The sequence below is a fragment of the Ochotona princeps genome, chromosome 24 (genome assembly GCF_030435755.1).
Source record: "Ochotona princeps isolate mOchPri1 chromosome 24, mOchPri1.hap1, whole genome shotgun sequence".
Classification (NCBI taxonomy): domain Eukaryota; kingdom Metazoa; phylum Chordata; class Mammalia; order Lagomorpha; family Ochotonidae; genus Ochotona; species Ochotona princeps.
Window position 1 is genome coordinate 2,817,888 of NC_080855.1, and position 20,274 is coordinate 2,838,161.

The 20,274-nt window shown below is 57.6% G+C and overlaps 2 protein-coding genes across 2 annotated transcripts in view; both read right to left on the bottom strand.

Moving 5' to 3' along the window:
- Positions 1-470: 470 nt before the first annotated feature.
- ARPC1B (actin related protein 2/3 complex subunit 1B) lies at positions 471-9,207 on the bottom strand. Its single transcript, XM_004599488.3, has 10 exons — positions 9,073-9,207; positions 4,598-4,674; positions 4,161-4,265; positions 3,629-3,851; positions 3,255-3,362; positions 2,260-2,466; positions 2,103-2,178; positions 1,619-1,824; positions 939-1,029; positions 471-765 (listed from the first exon to the last, which is right to left on the bottom strand). The coding sequence occupies exons 2-10, from the start codon at positions 4,659-4,661 to the stop codon at positions 727-729; spliced, it is 1,119 nt and encodes a 372-aa protein (XP_004599545.1). The 5' UTR covers positions 4,662-4,674; positions 9,073-9,207; the 3' UTR covers positions 471-726.
- A 3,005-nt stretch (positions 9,208-12,212) lies between these two features.
- The window catches only part of ARPC1A (actin related protein 2/3 complex subunit 1A), a 30,949-nt gene continuing 22,887 nt past the window's right edge, over positions 12,213-20,274 (bottom strand). Inside the window, exons 6-10 of the mRNA XM_058681178.1 lie at positions 19,514-19,726; positions 16,191-16,266; positions 15,798-15,991; positions 13,677-13,767; positions 12,213-12,276 (exon numbers count right to left, since the gene is read on the bottom strand). Coding sequence (XP_058537161.1) covers positions 12,238-12,276; positions 13,677-13,767; positions 15,798-15,991; positions 16,191-16,266; positions 19,514-19,726 — 613 coding nt within the window. The 3' untranslated portion in view covers positions 12,213-12,237. The remainder of the gene's footprint in view (positions 12,277-13,676; positions 13,768-15,797; positions 15,992-16,190; positions 16,267-19,513; positions 19,727-20,274) is intronic.

The following is a 20,274-nucleotide window of genomic DNA, read 5'->3' on the forward strand; positions in this document are numbered from 1 at the left end:
TGCAGGGCACATCCGCAGCTGGGCTGGACCTTCATCAGGCAGCCCCTAGCAGGGTGCAGGGACTGGCCTTCGGCTGGGCAGTCTTTCTGATGCCTGAGCCAAGTAGGGGTCTGGGACAAGAGTGGCCAGGGACTCATCAGGCCTCACCCATGTGGAAACAGCTCTGGCTTCCCTCTTGATTCCCCCAGGGGTTCTACTTAGCACACCTCTGTCAGGAGTGCTTCAGGTTTGATCAGCATCTTTTTACATGGTCCCAAGAGGTTAACAAGTCTGTGTCTGGGATGGGCAATGTAGGAATCTAACTACTAAGTGACTCAAAGACACTTCCAGGTGGGCCTAGGGTTACGTGGCAGGAGTGATGGACCCATCGTGGTTGGGCTTAAGAGTCAGTTTTGTTGGTAAGCAGACAAAATAAACAACTGGTGCCCGGCAAAAACCAGCCTTCCCAACAGGCAAACATGTCCACGGTATACTTTATTTTACTACCTCTGTGTTTTAAGGCAGTTCATGACCAGCATAGTGCTTTGGGGCATTGCTTGACAATAAACAAAAGCATCTTTGACAAGGCAACAAAGGCACCCCACCCCAACCCTCCCCTTCTGAGGGAACAGCCTGCAGGTACCCACGCTGGGACCCTAGCAATACCCAGTAAAGCGACCCCTAGCCTGCTAATGTCCTCACTGTGCCCGTTCCCAGCAGAGGGACGAGGGCGGCATTCCTTGTAGGTCACTTGATCTTCAGGTCCTTCAAGGCTGACTCGAGGCTCTGCAGGAGGCAGAATGGACAGGCTGGGCCTAAGCTACCCCCCAGGGATGCCCTAGCCCCAGGGTCCTACTCGGGTTCAGCTGACCCAGGCTGAACTCATCCCTAGAGGGAGAGTGGCACTGAGGGCAGCTAGCAGGGAGAGTGGGAGGGGAGGGGCTGGCAGGGAGCCTCACCTTGACATCCCAGATGCTCATGCCACCGTCCATGCCTGTAGTGCAGAACTGGGAACACTTGGCCTTGCCCCCGCTGAGCACTGAGATCTGGCTGCAGACAGGACAAAAGATTCACCACTCCTGGGTCCCACAGCACCTCCCGCTTCTGCTGGGGAGCCCACTCCAGTATGTGTGAGGAGGGGTGTGTCCAGCCAGGGACAACATGGCCATAGGCTGACATCTGGTTGGGGAACACCAGCAGTGGTGGCACAGAGCAATCAAAACAGTGGCACAAGGGTGAGCCTGAAGGGGGCAGGGAAAGCAGAAGGGGCTGCAGGACGCAGGGCGAAACAGCTGAAAGAAGGGCTAATAGTTTTGGAGTTTTAAAGGGGCTGTTTTCCAGTCCCACCGTAAGTACTCAGGAAGGTGTGGAGGGATCCTTAGCTTGCCCAGGATAAGCATGCCAGTTATCACTGGCCCCCAGCTAAGGCTGCCCTGCCACCTCCTAGAAAACCCAAAGATAACTGCTCAGCCAGCACTGATGCTGTAAAGAGATGGATCCCACACTGACAGTGAGCCCGAAGCAGCCCTGCTAACCTGAACTCCAGCCTGACACTGCTTTGGAGGCATCAGAGCTACTACACTCACACAGCTCAGCCTCCTGGACACCTGCCCTCACCGGCCGGCCACCCCACTCTCACCTGACGCTGTTCTTGTGCAGGGAGTCGATGCCGGCACCTGCAGTTGCGGTGCCCTCCGAACTCGCCTTCTTGTCAAGGTTCTGGAAGCGCTCACGGGCTGTGAGGCCTCGCTGTGAGCTCTGCTTGGGCACATCTAGCCGCCCGCCAAAGCTCAGCGTCCCTGCGGCCCCGTCATAGGTGAACAGCACTGGGAAGCAGTCATGGCCCTGTAGCAGGTGGGGGAGCCATTGGAGTGCCCTGTCCTGTCCGATGGGGCGGGCAGGCAGGCCTCCCCACAGCTGGATGCTCCTGCCTTGGGTGCCCCCTGCGCTCCCAGCAGGTGAGGGCCCAGGACACAGCAAGGGAGCCTAGAGTCTCACTCCTTGACCTCTGCCTGGCCCCTGTAACCCACCCTGGACAGAGTGGGCAAGGAGAGCTGTGTCCCGCTGATGCAGGCGGGAAGGAGCAGGGCCCTGCCCAGCCGCTGCCCACAGGGCCTCCTTACCGCAGCCACCAGACTATTGTCTGTGATGAAGGTGACGGCCAGCAGCGGCAGTGTCTCGGAGGCCAGTGTGGCCACGCTGAGGGGGAGAGAGACTCAGTGTCCTGCCCTGCCCCCTGGTTGGCCCCACAACCCCCCACCCTGGGTAGTATCCACTCACGCCATCTTCTTGTCAGCATCAGCCAGGCACACTGTGCTGTCGTGGCTGACCCATGCCACGCGGCTGCCGCTGGCTGAGAAGCAGACGCCGTGCACCCAGCCGCAGCTACTGCTGGACTCAAACATCAGCTCCCCAAAGGGCATCTTGGAGCCCCACGGGGTGGGCGCAGGTCGCTCTTCCACCTCCTTGATGTAGGCTGAGAAGATCCTGCCAGGAAAGGTCAATAAGGGATCACTTTTCAGAGCTGGCCAGTGAGGCAGCCTCGCCAGCAGTCGGGGTACTGGGCTGTGTAGTCTGTCTCTACACATGCTACTTCTGGGCTTCAGGTTCCCTTCTGTACCATGGGGAAGGGGGAGCAAGTGGTCTCCCACTTGGAAAGCCCTGTGAGCCCCTATAGCCCTAAGGAACCTAAAGTTGACCTGACCCATCCATGACTATAACTGGGGAATGTCCTGTCCCCTACTTCATGTCCCAGGCGGACCTTCTACTGGCTCCGCCTACCTTGGTTCTACCCCCTCCTGCTACTCCATCCTCTACTCCATCACAGAAACCTTCTTGTGACCCCAGCCACCTGACATGGCAGGATACACAAAACCAATGTCTACCTACCCAGAAAGGTATCACTCTGTGCCTGGGGCCCAGCAGGGAAAAGCAACTGGAAACTGGCAGAACTCCAGGCCCCATGATTATGAGCAGGGTTCTTCCAACTTACCAGCCATTCATACCACAGCATGAGTAAGTACTCCCACCCATTCTTCCAACAAGCCAGGAAACTAGAGGGGAGGGAGCCACCAAGGGCCTGGAAGGACCTTGCTAGTGTGAACAGCTGAAGGACCACAGCCTGCTGATATTCCACCCATGGGACTGGAGGTGGGCGGGTCCCAGGCAAACCCTGATGCTCTCCCAAGGGCCCAGTTGTGCACCCAGCCTGGGAGGGGGGCTTGCTCTCTGCTGTCCAGTCCCTGCTTCATGCTGGTGCGAGGGCCCTGGCTCACCGGCACTTGAAGTCGCAGGAGCCAGCAGCCAGAAGCACATTGTTGGGGTGCCAGTCCAGGCTGAGGACGGTGGAGCGGATGGGCTTCTTGATGTGTTTGCACACCCACCTGGATGGGCACAGACATAGAGGGGCACGTGGGCACTCTAGCCCACAGCCTCCCCAGGGCCCTGGAGTGGGTTCCCCGGAGGTAGGGCCTCTGCCTTGTCTCCTACAGCCTCACCAGGTCACACAGTTGAACTGTGCCGGCCACGGGGTACGGGGACCCAGACCTAGATTCCTGGCCTCTGCCTTTCAACAGCATGGGGTGGGAGCTCTGAGGGGCCTTCCTCAGCCCACCTGTAAAATGGGTGCAGTGACAGGTGGCCCACCTACCAGTCATTCTCCTGCTCAAAGTAGCAGATGGAGATGACCCGGGACCCGCTGCCCACGGCAAACTTGTTCTCGTTGGGGGCCCAGCGCACGCAGCGGGCGGCCCGGTTGATACGCAGGATCACTAGCGTGGGCTTCCACGTGCGCCCCTTCAGCGTCCACACATAGGCGTTGCGGTCCGTGCCGCAGGTCACAATGCGGTTACTCTCCGGGGCCCAGTCGATGCCTGTGGGGAAGAGGGGCAGGGGGCACCCTGAGCTGAAGGAAGCTGCCTGTGGCCAGTGTGCAGGCTTGTACTGGGTCCCAGCGTTGGAGTGACTCAAGGGGGACAGTGGGGGGTCTCACAGCTCCTCCAAGCTGTCCTCACCATGCTGGAGGGCAAAATCAAGGACAGAACAGCTTTGGGTAATGCTGAGCTGCTGGATCCATAAGACAGAGTGTTCCCTCCGGGCCTGAAGCCCGTGTGACCCAGGGTCGTCCCTGCCTCATGCCGTGTGCACATACACAGCCGTCCGTCCCCCACAGCCCGACTCACCTGTCACCTGCCCGTTGTGCTCCTTGAGTTCGTGCACCTTGTTCCACTTGGCACCACTCTTCTCGTAAATGTGCACCTCATGGTTGTTGGGGCAGATGGCGATCTCTGGGGGTGGCAGTGGGGCGAAGAGGTGTGGGCACCTGACTGCACTGCCCTTCCCTACCTGCCTGGCTCCCACCTGGACTACCCAGCCCTGGTCTCATGACCCCATGCCCTCTCATCCCTCCTCTCTGGCTGGCAGCTGCCCCTCTGCACCACGCGCTCTTGATGATCCCTTAAGGCTCCACCCCCATTCCCTCCCCCTTGGCCTCACAGCTCTTCCCAAGACCACCCACCCACCTACTTCCTGTCCGCAGGGCAGACCCAGGCTGTAGGGCCCGTGAGATACCCAGGAGCACCACCCCCCAGAGGTACAAGTTTCCCTCATGTCAACTCACGGGTGCGGTCCTTGTTCCAGGCATGGCAGCTGATGGGCTCCACCAGGAAGCTGTGGTAGGCCATGGCAGCTCAGCTCCTATACCCAAGAGAAGGCAGACAGTCCTGGAGGCTGCTGGGCCACACAGTTTGTGGGGCAGGGTGGCTGGGACCCCACAGGCCTCAGTTCCTCCCGGCGAGGTGAAAGTGTTCCCAGGAAGTTGCTGGGAGGGAGGAGCAGGAGGTGTTCTGGAGGTGAGGATGCATGCTTGCCTGGCCCCCCATCATCTGTGTCTTGAATGGGGTAAAGCTCTTACAGTGCAACGAACCCTAGAGCATCTGCCTACCTGGGCTCCTTCCACACCAGGCCCAGCTGGACTGGGAGGAGGTGTAGACCTTGGGGGTGGAAGTGTAGACCTTGGGGGTATGGTGTAAGTGTGTCTCAGGGACGAGGTGCAGGCCTTGGGGCTGGGGTGTGGTGTGTCTCAGGGAGGAGATATAGGCCTTGGGGCTGGGGCTGTGGTGTGTGTGTGTCTTAGGGAGACCCCAGGGTGGGCTACAGAGGGCAGCTGAGCATAATGGCAACACCCCACGACCAGCCCCTGTGCTTCAGAGAGGCCCTGGGATGTGAGTGGAGAGGTGCATCCCAAGGCCTGCCCATGCCCCTTAACCCTCACCCAGTCCTGGCCCCGCTGCTCCTCCTGGGCTAGCCAATACCATGCCGCCTCAGGAGACTGTGCTGTCCTTGGCCAGTCTCTGGCTCCCTGACCATGCTGTTCCTGCTGGTGCGGGGAAGGCTTCCCTGTTGAGCCCAGCTCGAGGCCTAGTGTGTGGCCGTGGTTCATACCTGCATGTTCTCTCTGCTCCACCAATATGCACCTGTTCTTCCTGTTCAGAAGGACCTAGGGCATGCGTCACTTCCTCCAGTGTGTCCACCCCCCACCCCCCTGCACCACTGAGCTTCCAGACACAGGGACGCAGGACACTGCTCACCAGGTGGGCCGCCCTCTCTAAACTTCCTTGTCTGCAAAGGGGAAGTAGATACCTCTCCGTCATCCCCACACCTGGTCTTTACCAGGTGACATGACACAGCACCTCCTAGTCCCCAGTGTGAAGCCCAGCACCCCCCACTGGCTGGTCCTGGCGCACGTGGACACTCCTGCCTTGGACCTCCACAAGGATGTGCTTCCTGACCACTGCCTGAGAACTGCAGCCCGAGCCGACACCAGCCCCAGAGCCTGACTCCCTCCGCAGGGTGGAGCCGCCCATTTTCTATCTTGTCTAGGTTTCTGCCCTCAGGGCCCGCATGCTTGGCTCTGAGAGATAATCAGTCTTTATTACAGCTGTCTTAAGGGCCACCACCCAGGTTCCTAGAGCAGCTCTAAGCACCACTGTCTTCCACTTCCCACCTGCCCAGGGCGCTCTGGGCGAGCCAGGGTCCAGCTCCTCCACCCTCTCTTGCCAGAATGTGGCAGGTGTGTGTGTGCCCAAGGATGACATCCAGGAAGGCTGCTCCTTAGCTGCCGTCGGGGCTGGGACTGCACTCACAGCCGTGGATGTCTTGAGGAGGCTGGTAGCCACTCAGTGGGCACCCTCAAGAGCTGGCTTGGGGTGCTGTTGGAATCCCTGGACCCACCTTTCTCTACAAAGACCCCTGTGAGGGGGAAGGCTGAGGTTCAGCCCCATCACCAGCTGCTGGAGTCTAGACTGGCAGCCAAGGTTGCAGCACAAAGCCTGCCCACCCCTACCCCTCCTGGATACAAAGTCCCTGTGGGTAGCATGGGACACACATGCCTGCACACAGTTCCCCCTGCTGACATCAAGTGGCCCACCTGGGTGGGAACAGGCCAAGTCCTGAAGCCCACCAGGTAACACCCAGGAGGGCTCTGAGGTACTCAGTCCCAGTGGAGGCCGACCGCCTTTCCACCACCCTGCAGCTGCAGGCAGCCCAGGTGGAAGGCACTGGGGGGCTGCCAGAGCCCAGATTTAGGGCCCTGGGCCAAGGTGGGGGCAGATCCCAAATTCCCAACACCAGTCATCATAGCCTCAGGTGGAAGCTGGAGCAGCAGCCCCTATGTCCCCATGGGACTTGGGGAGCCCTGCTTCCCTGTGCACACAGGGGCTTGGGGGGGGGGGTATTGGGAGAGCAGGAGGTGGGGCAGCGCCTATCTGCCAATCACATTTGAGCATGACTTGAAACTGAGCCCGCACCTTAAATGGGCAGAGGTGAGGTGAAGGGGTTCCCCATTTGCACCTCTTGTGCAAGGCTCAGCCACAGCTCCCCAGCCCCCACTTGCAGAGCCACAGCGGAAGTGGGAGTGCAAGGCGCTGAGCTGCTGCTACAGCCAGTGCGGCCTTGGGATTCAGGACGGCTGTTCCCCATGGCCAGGCCTGGGAAGTGGCCTCTGTGCCCGCTGCTCTGCCAGCCTTCCAGGTCTCCTAGGGCACTGGCACATGGTGATGGCTCTAGGGCCTCCTTGACACTGAGGAACCAGAGGGGATCCTAGGGAGCCCCTTTCCAGCACTGTGCCCACCACTGTGGAAGGACAGGGTGGTGGGGGCAAATGGACACAGGCTTGGTCTCCCCAGCTGGCTCCCAGCCCAGTCATGCCAGCCTGGAGTAGCTCTCCTTGTACTCTGTGAGGGCACCTCCCACACAGCCTGTGCCCAGGGCTGGAGTGGGGGAGGAGGAAGAGGACAGGGGTCTAGGACATTTCCTTCAGGGTTCCATGCCAGGAGTTTGGATCTGCAGGGTGGGCAGGGGATAGGGGTTGAGAGAGCCATCCAGAAGTGACACCTTAGGAGCAGGATGGGGGCAAAGCCTGCTTTCTCTATATGTGAACAGAAGTTCCCCAAAAGGGAACCCCCTGATGAGGGGGACCATTCCACAGCTGGATCATGCCTTCTGTCTCCATGCAGACTTGGGAGAGTTCCCAGGGACCACGCTGCCAGCTCCAGGGGTATGTGGATGGGGTTGCAGTACTAGGAGGTGTTCCGTTTGCTTTTTGTTTTTTTCCTGACCAGGTTTGAGGCCCTACGCTGCTGGGGGAGAAGAGAGCCACGTCCCATCTGGGGATTCACAGTGGAAAGTGTTCACCTCCCGTCCAAAACCAGCCAAGCAGGTGCTGGGTCGACATTCCCCTGCCCCCCCACCTGGCACCATTCCCCAGAAAGGCGGACTGCAGTCCTGGCCGGCCTGGCTTTGCTGAGCTTGTCTGAATCCAGAGGCTTGGCGGCTGCATCTGGGGCCAAACCAAGCAGGAACTGCCTGTAAGGAGGCTACTCCGGGAAGTCCCCGCCCAGCTCAGAGGCTCCCAGGGAGCAAGCAAGTGGTTACTCAACTTCCTGTTGTGGGTTGGAACCCCCACCCCAAGGAAGGGGGAGCAGCTCTGGCCACCCAGCCCCACCGCCAACCACCCCATCCCCAACCCTGCTCCTGAACCCTTCCAAGCCAGGCAAAGTCCAGAGAGCTGCCAGTTCAAGTCATCCAGATTAAAACACAAGATAAAAAATTAAACATAAAACTCGGTGCTGGTGGGGTTGTGGGGAAACCTCACAAACTTTTTTTTGAAGGCGTTCTTGCTCATAACAGCCCTCTTTATAAGAGGGCCAGGGTGGAAGGTTCCAGGCGGCTACCACCTGCGATGAACACGCCGGATGAGGAAAGACCGGTGGACTAGGGACTCCGTTTACCTCCTCAAGTTAGCTTCACACAGCTTCCAAATGGCAAGTCAGGGCTCGGCCCCAAACCCCAGGGGGTCAGGAGGTCCAGTCCAGCTGGGCAGCCACAGCGGCCTTCAGAATGGCAGCAACAATTAACACCACGACCCCTGACACGACCGCGTTGGAGCCTCCCAAATGGCCAAAGCCCCCATTTTCCAGATGCGGAAGGTGAGGCCCACCGAGTGTGGCTGGCTTGGCCAAGGTGGACAACCAGTGCAGGAAGCAGCGGGCACTGCTTGCCCATGGTCCGTGAGCCTTTCAATAGCATCGGGCGGGGTGGAGGCACGCCTAACCTCTCCCGACCGCTGGCTCCTGCAGTCACCGACCCCCGCGTGCGCCCGCCCCACCCGGCCATGTCCTGCAGCCCCCTGCGCCGCGGGGAAGGGAAGGGTCAGCCTGGGGACCCCCTCGGACCTGGCCCCTGCGGGGCACGGGCTCGGCTGCGCTGGGGCGGGGGCGCCAGCTCATTTCCCGGCCGCTGCAACCCGGAAGGCTCGAGGGATGGAGGGGAAGTGACTGGGCATGGGGCCCGCCGGCCCGAAGTAACGGGGCCGCCCCAGCGACGGCGTTGGGGCCGGAATGGGGCGCACGGCCGGGCAGCACAGACGGACCTGGGGGGCGCAGGGTTCCGCGCGTCCCTCGGCGGCCGCCACCGCCCCACCGCGCCTCCCTCCTCCGGGCCCGCAGCTCTTCCAGACGGCCTCGACCGCACCTCCCGCCCCGCGCGCCCCACCTGCGGGCGTCCCCCCGCCTCGGGGCGGCCCGAGACCCTCACCTCGGGGCGCCGCGGCCGCGGACTCTGGACAGTCGACGCGCCGAGCCGGCTCTGCGCCCCGCGCGCCGCCGCAGCCACTTCCTCGTGGGCGGGGGGCGGGGCCTCGGGCCGAGCCCCAGGGACCGGGGCGGGAACCTGGGGGCGGCGGTCGTCCCAGCCGAGGGCCCGCCCAGCCGCCCGCCTCGCAGCGGCCTTCGCAGGGCGCCCTGCCGTCGGCCCGCACGGCGTCCTGGACGGGGACGCTGAGGTGGGGATGGCCGCCCCCGCCCGGAAGAACGGAGGACCCCCGCCGCCTGGGTCCCCGCCCCTCCGCTCCCGCGCGGATTCCAGTGCCGGCACCGCCCTTGTCGGCCCCGTGGTGTCCGGGGCTGGCCCGGGCGCGTTTTCTCCTGGTTTCTCCCCCTGAAGAGATCTGGGCTGCTTCACCGTTCCCTGAGTTTGGGTCTTGGGGCCCGGGTGGGTCCCCTGGGTCCTGCTGCCCCAGATAGTACCCTCACTGGAGAGGCGTGGCCAGGTGGCCTGAAAGGAGGGAAAGGCCCCGGAGAACACCCAGCCTGCTAGGACCCCTTCACCGGGCTTTGGTGCTACAGGCTGTGGCTGTGTCCCTCAGCTCACGTGGCCCCCTGTCCTGCAAAAGGCAACCGCTGCCCCCTAGCCCCTCTCGGTGGCTGTGGGGTTCCCAGGAGCACCCTCACCCCAGAGCGCTTCGGTGAGTGCGCCTTGTGTCTAGGACCCATAGCTAAGGCTTTCCAGGGCAAGTGATGGATCTGGCACTGAGGTCGGGGGGGACGCTCTTAGCGAGGGCCCCCCACCTTGCTGCTCAGGTATTTGAGCTTGTTCAGGCATTGTTCAGCATGATGATGGCTTCAGTTGAACCGGAAAGCAGTTTCAAAAGGTCTGTCCCTCGGGACCAACTCCTGGAGGAAACAAAGACCAGAGGCGTTGCAGGTGTCCAGAGTGACCCCAGGTAGCCCAACTCCGCTCACAGTGCTCCTCTCCTACCTTCTGTCCTGGACCTGTGAGCTAAGGTGGACCAAACCAAGCCAAGCCCCGGGATGCCTGATGACGGTCCAGCCCAAAGTGCTTGGCCCGTGGGAATCTCTAGGCTGAGCAGGTGTCATTGGCAAAGTGGCTCGCATGCACGTTCTGCCACTCAAGCTGTGACTTCAGGCCAAGCTTCTTGCTCTTCCGTGCCTATAAAGGAGGCTAAGGGGCATGGGGGCAAAGTTCAGCAGGTGGGAAGGCACGGCGGCATCGCTTGAAATGGCTCTCCCAGGGAGGAGGCTTTCTAAGCCACTCCTTGGGTCAGAGGAGCTTGGGATGGCAGCATTTCACTTGGAGAACCTGGAAAGCCTTTTGTGCCTGGAGTTGGCTTTGCAGGGATCGCTGCTGTATGAACATGCTCCGCCCCCCATCCCCAGGCTTCTGGGCGAAGCAACCGCAGGCCTGGGCAGTAACTTGAAGGCCAGCTGGGTTGCTGGTTTTCTGCTTCTTCACTGATCAGAGGACAGTGGCCAGGCGGCCTGCAGGCAAGCAGTGGGCCGGCCTGAGCTGCAGGAAACCAGGAGGGAAAAATCTCTCCCAGAAGCTCCCAACATCCTCTCCCTTTAGTCTCAGCGGCTGCAAAAGGGACTTGTGTCCACCCTACAAGGGGGACCTTTCTCTGAGATCAAGGGAGCCACCAGCCATCAATCAACATGCGAGATGGGGAGGAAGACTGTGAGTGTAGGGTGTAACGTACTATTTCTGATCTGGCCCAGTCTCCCTGGGCCAGCACCCCTGCTGCACTCCCCTTCAGTGCCCCTGAGACATTCAGGCCTCCAGTGGAGCCCCACATGCCGGCAGAGTGCTCTCACGTGGGTTCCGGAACATTCGGCCTGCTCCTGCACACGGGCGAGCTGAACTGGGCAGCACTCCGGCATCTCCACCCCGATGCAGCCAGTGGGGAACAGGGTCAGCGGCTGCCACCAGGACTCCGGAGAAGCTGGGCATGGCCCTCTTGAGGCACAACTTTTAAAATGTTATTTTCGAGAGGTAAGACAGAGCGTACACTCGCTCCCACCGGTTGGTTCACTTCCCAAATACCTGGGAGCGACTAGGGGACGTGAGCCATCGTCTGCTGCCACCCAGGGTCTGTGTGAGCAGAGCTGGGGCTCCAACAGACTCTCCAGTACGGGGCGCGGGCAGCCCAAGCAGCAGCCGCCCTTCCCGTGTGCCTGGCTTGCAGCGCAGCCTGTCCTGGTGCACAGCTGAGGGAAGGAGGAGGAGGAGGAGAGTCTGTCAGGACAATGTCTGGCCGGTGTGCTGCATCTGCGGAGGCGGGAGGAGGTGCAGGCAGAGCCCCGACTGCCTTCCGCACTGAGGCCTGCTGGCTGCCGTGACTGCGGTAATCCGAATTAAAATACAATCAAAACAGCTGTGTGGCTACTTCTTAGTGGCAAAGCCAGTGAGTAGTACATTTTGTTTTCTTTCCTGATGTTTCTTTCATGAATACGTTACTTCTCAGACTCTTCGGGCCTGCTGGCCAGGCCATGTGACTTCAGAAAATGAGGAAGAACTCTGGCTAATCCCTGTTTCGCGGCTGGCTCTGTCCCACCCTGCCCTGCCGGTGTTGGCGCGGAGGGGCGCCCTCGCAAGAAATGCTGTTGGTTAAAGGTGTCTGGGACGCACGTTGGAGGAGACTGAGCCTATGAACGCACATTTAATCTGAAGAGTAGCTTAACCATATCTTTATACTAAGGATGGAATCAGAATAAGGAAACAATACCACAAACACATTCAGGATTTTTTAATTTACTTTTCTAGTGGGCAATTTACATACTTCCCTCACCCTTTAAGTTAGTGGACAATTTTCCATAATAAACTACTTAAAGAAGCTTTGGTCAAGAATGGAATGAAATAGCAAAAAAAAAAAAAAAAAAAAACCCAAAACAACAACAACAAAAAAAAACAAAGAGAAACAGAAGAAAAAAAACCTCACTGCTGCTTTTCACAAACCAACACTTTGACCGACTGTAGTTAGACACGCGGTATCTCCCCAACACTCTGACCAACTGTAGGCAGAGCGCGGCATCTCCTCGGGCTGGCTGCCCTCACCAGCATGCAAATGGCAGAGTTGCGGGCAGCCATGGCTTGTCATGCTGGACGGCGACAGCTCACGCAGCTTCACATTATCCGGAGGCCCTGGATGGAAGACTCTAAAGTCTGGAGAAAGGAGGGAGGGAGGCCAGTCACTACTGAGGGCCGCCCACCCATTCCTTCCCCTCCTTTGTAGGGGAGATACAGCCCCTCCCCCAGGCCATCCCAGAAGAGTGGGGCTCTCCCTGGCTCCTTCCAGGCACCATGTCCCCACTGGCCCAGCCCACTGCCAGGCTAGCCTCTCGACCCTGTCACTGGGCTTCATGGATATGGGCTCTTTTTGCACTAAATGCCCAGAGGGGCCACCCTACAACTGGCAGGTGCTGGGACTCCTGGCTCACACAGGTCATGAAAAGCAGAGGGACTCTTCCGGGGCACCCCTCGGAACTGTCCAGCTGCTGACAACCACCCAAGGCTGTGTGCTGGGACCCAGGACACAGGAGGGTGAGGAGGCAAGCAGGCTTTAGGGGTTCAGCAGGTTGGTCCACACTAAGGGGGTCAGAGGAGGATGAGGCCACACACAGGCAGTGGTGGAACTGTCAGGTGGCCCTGCCTTGGAGGTTAGTGACTGGGTGAGTTAAATTCTGAGTCACACAGAAAGCCATCCTTTTCTTTATTCTAGCTCTTCCTCCCTGGTTCTGCTCCACCCGCCATCTGCCAACCCCAGTGAGAAACGGTACACTCCCAGATTTGCCCCTGACTCACCATGCCCTCCCATTCGGTCTCCTCACACTCCATCCAGTCCAGGAGCCCATGGCCACTACGGTGACCAGGAGTGCCTACAGTGGCCCAGTCTAGGCCTCCCTCACCCACCGCCTGATGCCTTTCTACTGAGGCTCTGACCAGTCCCAGGTGCCTGCAGACACAGCCTTGGCTCCTCTCCTGGGTCACGCCTCACGCCTCTGCAGGCCCCGGCCACGGGCAGTGCTGCGAGTACCCCATGTGCTGACCCTCAGCTGCTCCAGTACTCACCTCTGCTTTCTCAACCCATGGTCTTTCCCTTCCAGAAACTCCTGCACATCAGCCCCCAGGTACCTCCCTCCTCTAGCGCATTCCTCCACGCCATCACAGGGCCTGGCCTCTCTTCCAAGCTTTGTCTAATCCACCCACCTCTCCCTCCATTAGAGAACTCCCAGAGGCTCCTTTCTTTCCATCTCTGCCGTGCCCAGCACCATGCTGGTGCCCAGCAGGCACTCAGGGACTAAGGGCAAGCCATAAACACATCCCTGCAGCTATAGGCAGGCTGGTGCCCGGCACAGGGCCGGCTGCCAACAGCACACGAGTTTTGGGGAGGAAATGTTCACCCAGAAGCCCATTTTTCATTAAGCTGAGAACACAGGGTCCCTCTCAGCTGACAGCACTACACCTTGATGAGGTTCCTACACTCACGGGCACTGGATTTGACAATGCTTCAACTACACAACAGGAAGTCTCAACACACATTCATTCTGGAAAGCAGAAAATACCTTGAAATCCCAAATTGTCATGGCTCCATCGATGCCAGTTGTGCAAAATTTGCGACAGTCCTGCTTGTCCACTTCATAAATAGATACTTGACTGAAATAAAGTAAGAAACAATGAGACTGCTGGCAGGCATGGTGTGAACCTGGCCTTCCTAACTGTTTAAAGGCAATGCAAGGGGATATGTTGTCTTTTAACTCCTGAATATGTTTTTAAAAGATCTACTGACTTGTTTATTCAAAAAGGAAACATACACATGCGTGCTCACGTACACACACACACACACACACAAGCCAGTCCTGGGGCCAAGTCAAAGCCAGGAGCCAGAGACCCCGTCCAGATCTCCCAGATGGTGGCAGCAGCCCAGGAACTCGGGCCTTCTCCAGTGTTTAGCAGGAAAGTGGGTCAGACGCAGAGCAGCCAGGCTTGAACCGGTGCTCCGACGAGATGCTGCGCTCCAAGATACCACTGACCCGCTGCACCACCACACTGGGCCTGCAACTCCTGATCTAACTCCAAAAAGACCCCAAACTGTTTTGCCAACAGAGTTCCAGGCAAGATAGGATTGGCGACGCAGGCACGGTCTGGCCCATACAACAGGCAAACACTCATGAGCAGGTCGTGGGCAGGACCATAGCACAGTGGAAAAACAAGGATTTTTTGTTTGTTTTTCAATACCAGAGGTGTGATGAAGTGTGACTAAAACCCACTGGCCCTCATCCGCCCTCTCTAGTCACCCATTAGGACAGTCGGGGCAGAAGCCCAGGGCCCTCCAGCATTTGAAGTTAATCACAGCAGATGTCAGCAACAGTCAGTCCGTGAACCACCCCAATCCCTAGGAATCCCCACTGACCACAGCAGAAGGATAGGCCAACGACACACCCTCCCTTAGCCTAATTATCTGGAAAGCTTTCAAGAAAATCAATTCCCAGCTCAGACAGTCTTTCCTTTTCTCCTCTGAAACGCCTAGAACGCTCTCTCTGGGGAAACGGAAGGCTGACTGTGGCGCACACTGCCTGCTTTCATACAGCCTGTGAGCTTCAAAGTGTTCTCCACATTTTTACAGGGCTGGAAAATAGCATGCTGTGTGACAAGGACGTGACATTCAAGCCGCACTCGCCATCATTTGATGTGCTGTCGGAACACAGCCGGCCCGTTCATTTCTGTTTTATCTGTGGCTGCTTCTGTACCAAAGGGCCAGGCTGAGCAGTGCACCCGAGACTGTGCAGTTCATCAGGGCCCACCCCTTACAGGAAAAGCCTGCTGACACGGCTCTAGGGACAAAGGCCCTTCCCGCTTTGCAAGGGTTTGGCTCCTCATCTGTCACAGACGAGTCTGAGGCCGCTGGAAGTGTCTGCTGCCATGCAGCCGGCAGAGAAGCCCAGGATGGAGAAATTTGAGTATGGAAAGAAGGTACGGTTTGCTCAACCTCCAAGTTTTCTATTTTTCATGAGCAGCTGTTTCACTGGACAGGAAGAGGTACAATCTATATTTATAACTGTTTCAAAGAGGTCTCCTGCTATCAACGCAATAAAAGTTTCTCAACACAAAAGGACTACTCAAAAAGAAAAAATCCGACAGTACCCAACTCGGTATATAATAACGTAAAATACCAAGAATGGATTCCGTTTCTTCTCCCTACCCACACAGCCTGCAGGAAAGTCTCCCCTTGTCCTCAGTCACTGAGAACATGAGCCTGGGAGGAGGTTCCAACAGGAGCCCCTTGCACAGGCTGCAGCAGAGGCCGTGCCACCCTGTGGGATGCTCCGTCTCCTAGACCTGGAAGGGCAGCGTGGCACTACCCTGTGGGATGCCCTGCCCCCTGCACCTGGAAGGGCAGCGTGGCACTACCCTGTGGGATGCCCTGCCCCCTGCACCTGGAAGGGCAGCGTGGCACTACCCTGTGGGATGCCCTGTCCCCTGCACCTGGAAGGGCAGCATGATGAAGCCATGATGTTTCACTATTAGGAACTGGAAATACAAGCCTGGCAGTTGAGGAAGACAGGCTTCCGGCTGTATGTACTGCTAAAGTGTTGGGGCCTGCAGTGCATACAGTGTCTGTAGGGACTCTGTGAGAAGGCACGAGGGTCCCCCGGCCACTGCTCTACAAAGGCTGCAGCACCTACGTGATGCTGTTCTGGTGCAGGGTCTCCAGGGCCGTGTTGCGGTCCTCGGTCGTGGCCCTCTTGTCCATGTTGCGGAAGCGTTCCATGGCAGACATGTTGCGCTGGATGCTCTGCTTTGGGATGTCCAGCTTGGAGACAAAGGTCAGGCAGCCGCGGTCATCGTAGTTAAAGAGCATTGGGCAGCAGTCATGGCCCTGTGACAAGGAGGCAGGCAGGGGTCAGCCCCGGGAGGGCATGGTGCCTAGCACCAGCCCCTCAGTACAGTGGTCGCCCCCACGGGGTCTTGTGCTCGTCTCAGCTCGTGCTCTGCTGTGTGCTCACGTCACAGAAGCACACTGTTCTCATCTGGAGGACAGGGTATGATCCTTACCAGCAAGAAGCAGGAATACTTACAGCTGCCACAACGCTGTTCTCGGAGACAAACGACACACTCAGGAGTGGCAGGAACTCGGTTTTCAGAGTGGAGACCCTGAACACAAGGATGCCTGTTACACGGAGACGAAGCAGCCCCACAGCTTCTCCAGATACAGGGGACAACAAAGGACCCATTCTCCCGGCCTCGCCTCCCAACACAGCAGCCCCATGACCTCTCGTCGCAGGAATCTCCACTGTGAGGCAGGCCTGGGGTGTCCCCAGAACCTGAGGCCCTCAGCAATCTCTACTCTGTGCTTGGCCGCCTTCTGAGGCCCCTGCCCCTCAGGACAAAGTGATGCCCAGGAGCCCATGCTCTCCCACCTCCTGCGCTGCCTCCCCTCCCCATGCCAGGACGTGACTCTTGCAAAAGGCTTCCCTGAACACTGCAGCCTGAGTGGCTGCTCCTTCCCCTCACCCCTTCCGGTCACTCCTGACTAACTAGCCTGTGGTGTGAGCCTCCCTGCTGTGTGCTCACTAGAGCCTCCAGGGGACTGTGACCCACGGACACTCACCGAGAGATGACACCACATCGGGTAGGAAATAGAGCTACCTAGGTGAATGGAACCGAGTCAAAGTGAGTCAGGGGTTCACAGCTGAATGGGTCCTGTGTGGGTGTGCACACACACGAGCACACATGCTGCGCTTCTGCAGCTTGCAAAGAACACTGGTTGATGAACTGGGAGTGCCTAACCTCACACAAAACCGGATGCAGCTTCAAAGTGCATTCTACACCTCAGGAGTTGTCCTCAGAAGGCAACCCGTCAAGAGCCCTCCGTGTGCTACACCTTACTTTAAGGAAAGATGTTCCTTATTTTCTTTGAACAGCAGAGACACATCCACCCTTTGGCTCACTCTCCAAATGCCTGACAGCCAGGGCTGACCTAGGCTGAAGCCGGGAGTCAGGAACTCAATCCACGTTTATCAATATATATATATTTTTAATTGTTATTGGAAAGCCGGATATACAGAGAGGAGAAGAGACAGAGAGGAAGATCTTCCATCCGATGGTTCACTCCCTAAGTGAGCCGCAACGGGCCGGTACGCGCCAATCCGATGCCGGGAACCTGGAACCTCTTCCGGGTCTCCCACGCGGGTGCAGTGTCCCAAAGCTTTGGGCCGTCCTCAACTGCTTTCCCAGGCCACAAGCAGGGAGCTGGATAGGAAGTGGAGCTGCCGGGATTAGAACCGGCGCCCATATGGGATCCCGGGGCTTTCAAGGCGAGGACTTTAGCTGCTAGGCCACGCCGCCGGGCCCATTTATCAATATTTTTAAGATTTATTTATTCATTTTGAACGTCAGGGAAAGAAGAGAGAGATCTTCTGTCTGTTGGTGTACGCCCCAGCTGACTGGATTCTCCCACGTGGACGGCAGGGGCCCAAGCACTGACTCATCTGCTTTCCCTAGGCCATTAACAGGACTGGAGGTGGAGCAGCTGGGAATGGAACCAGTACCCACATGGGATGCTGCCAGTGCAAGCCACAATGCTGGCCCTTCAGTTAGGGTCTCTGACATGGGCGACAAAGACCCAAGTACTTAAGCCATCATTACTGCTTCCCGGAAGACACATTAGCAGGAAGCTGAAATCCCGAGTGCATCCGGGATTCAAACCAGACTCTCCAATGCGGGACGCAGGCATCCCAAGTGGCATCTAATTGCTGTAGCAAACACGCTGTGTGTGCCTTCCACTGGATGAAATATTCATGTTGGAGAAATGGAAGGTGGGGGATGTAATTGTACTGTAGAACTGGAGAAAGCAGAGACATCACCAGAGGGTAGACAGGGCCTTACAATAAGCTTATCCCGAGACCACACTGTGTGTTAGAATAAGCCGCATAAACAGTAAATGATACTGGATTCATCAAAAAGTAGTGAATGCCAAAAGGTGGTAACTATGCAAGATGTATGACACAACCCAATTTGTGTTACAGATGGTAACTGGCTCCACCCTGGGTCCCAGGTCCTGCTACTCTGCCCTGGGAGGCAGGAGTGATGCCTCAAGTACTTGGGCTCCTGCTACCCTGGTGGGAAACCTGGATGGCGCCCCTGCCTTCCAGCTCTGGCCTCCTGAGCTCTGTGGACTCGTGGGGGGTAAGCCAGTGGATGGAGTTCCCTTCATCTCTTAAATAACACACAACAGGGCCTGGCGCAATAGCTTAGGGGCTAAATCCCAGCCTTGCATCTGCAGGGATCCCCTATGGGTGCTGGCTGGTCCATATCCTGGCTGCTAAACTTCCCATCCAGCTCCCTGCTTGTGGCCTGGGAAAGTAGAGGATGGCTCAAAGTGTTGGGATCCTGCACCTGTATGGGACACCTGGAAGAAGCTCCTGGCTCCTGGTTCCTGGATCAGCTCAGCTCTGGCCATTGAGGTCATTTGGAGAGGGAACCAGAGGATGCAAGACCTTTCTGTCTTTTCTCTCTGTAAATCCATCTTTCAAATAAAAATAAATAAATCTTGGGCTCGGCAGCGTGGCCTAGTGGCTAAGGTGCTCGCCTTGATCCCATATGGCCACTGGTTCTAATCCCGGCAGCTCCACTTCCTCTCTGTCTCTCCTCCTCTCAGTATATCTGACTTTGTAGTAAAAATAAAATAAATCTTTAAAAAAAAAAAAAAAATCTTAAAAAAATACATATGCATATAAAATAAATTTGGAAAAAGTTCTTGCTTTAAATAATGAAAAAAAAGTGTATACAAATATACATAAATCTGGAATGCAATGTTTATAATAAGGGGTTTATCTTTAAAAAAAAAAAAGCTTTTAATTCAATTAGAAAAAAAGGCATCATTTCTGAAACATGATGTCCAAACAGCAAAAGAAGGGTCACACAAGTGGGACTGCTTCATGACACGCCGGTCCCCAAGGTTTTAATAGAAACCAATTCCCCAGGAAAGGATAAGAAGGACCTCGAAGTCTTCCCTTCCAGCGCATTGTGTGCAAACTGTGACGCATGACAAGGTGCCCAAGGGCAGCGCAGGCAGCCCTCTCACGAATGAGCCGCCACAACTGCAGGCCCTGCAGGGCACAGCACGGGGCCCTGCAGGCTGCTCAGGCTGCTAAGTGTTACTGCGGAAGCCCCATGCCTGGAGCCACTGCTGCCAGATGGTCCAGATGGAGAACACACGCCCTGTGTAACTGAAGGCTGCTGGATGTGCCTGTCCCTTCCAAAGCTGCCTTGCAGTTCTGGGTTGGGGTTTCTACACCCCACACTTTGTGTGCACACTCAGGCAAGGGCAGCCTCAGCCTGGTGCGTGAGAATTCCTGTTCCCCGCCCGACACCTTCCAGACAAAAGGCAAGTACTCACTGCACGCTTTTAGAGGCGTCGGCGACGGATACGGTGCTGTCATGGCTGACCCAGGCCAGGCGGCTTCCGCTGGCAGAGAAGCTGACCCCATGGACCCAGCCACCAGTGCCACTGCCACCAAACTCTGACATCAGCTGACCAAAGGGCATCTTGCTGCCCCAGGGTGTACTGGCAGGCTTTTCATCCACTTCTTTGATGTACGCAGAAAATACCCTGTGGTTTAACAAAGGCCAAGGAAAGAAGGGAAACACGTGCATACAGATACAGTCCACAGGCAGCAGCTCTAAGTACCTCAGAACCCCCAAAGGCTGACACATTCAACCAACCAACCAACCAACCAGCCAGGATGGCCCAGATCTGATACACGAACTTCTCCAGACACAATGGCTCCAGACTAGGTTGACAGGGCAAATCCACACCCAGTCAGCAGAAACGCATAGGGTGCCTACTAAGGGTCAGGACCCAGGCATGGCAGGGGAGACCCCACTGTCCGACCACCCCTTGCTAAACACTGCAGCACTCTGCTGTCCACTTCACTATCAGGCTCATCACAGGACTCCGGCAGCCCCTACAGTCCACCGCAGGAGAGGAAGCCCGTGGCACCCAGCCGCTGTGCAGTAGCCCTGATCCCTACAGGGACAGGGCGATCACCCAAAGAGGAAGCTGAGAGGTCAGAGGACAAGCAGGCAACTCTCAGAGCTGTGAGGGACGGGTTAATCCTCACCCAGCCCTCAGGCCCGTCGCCTCACCTGTGTGGCTGC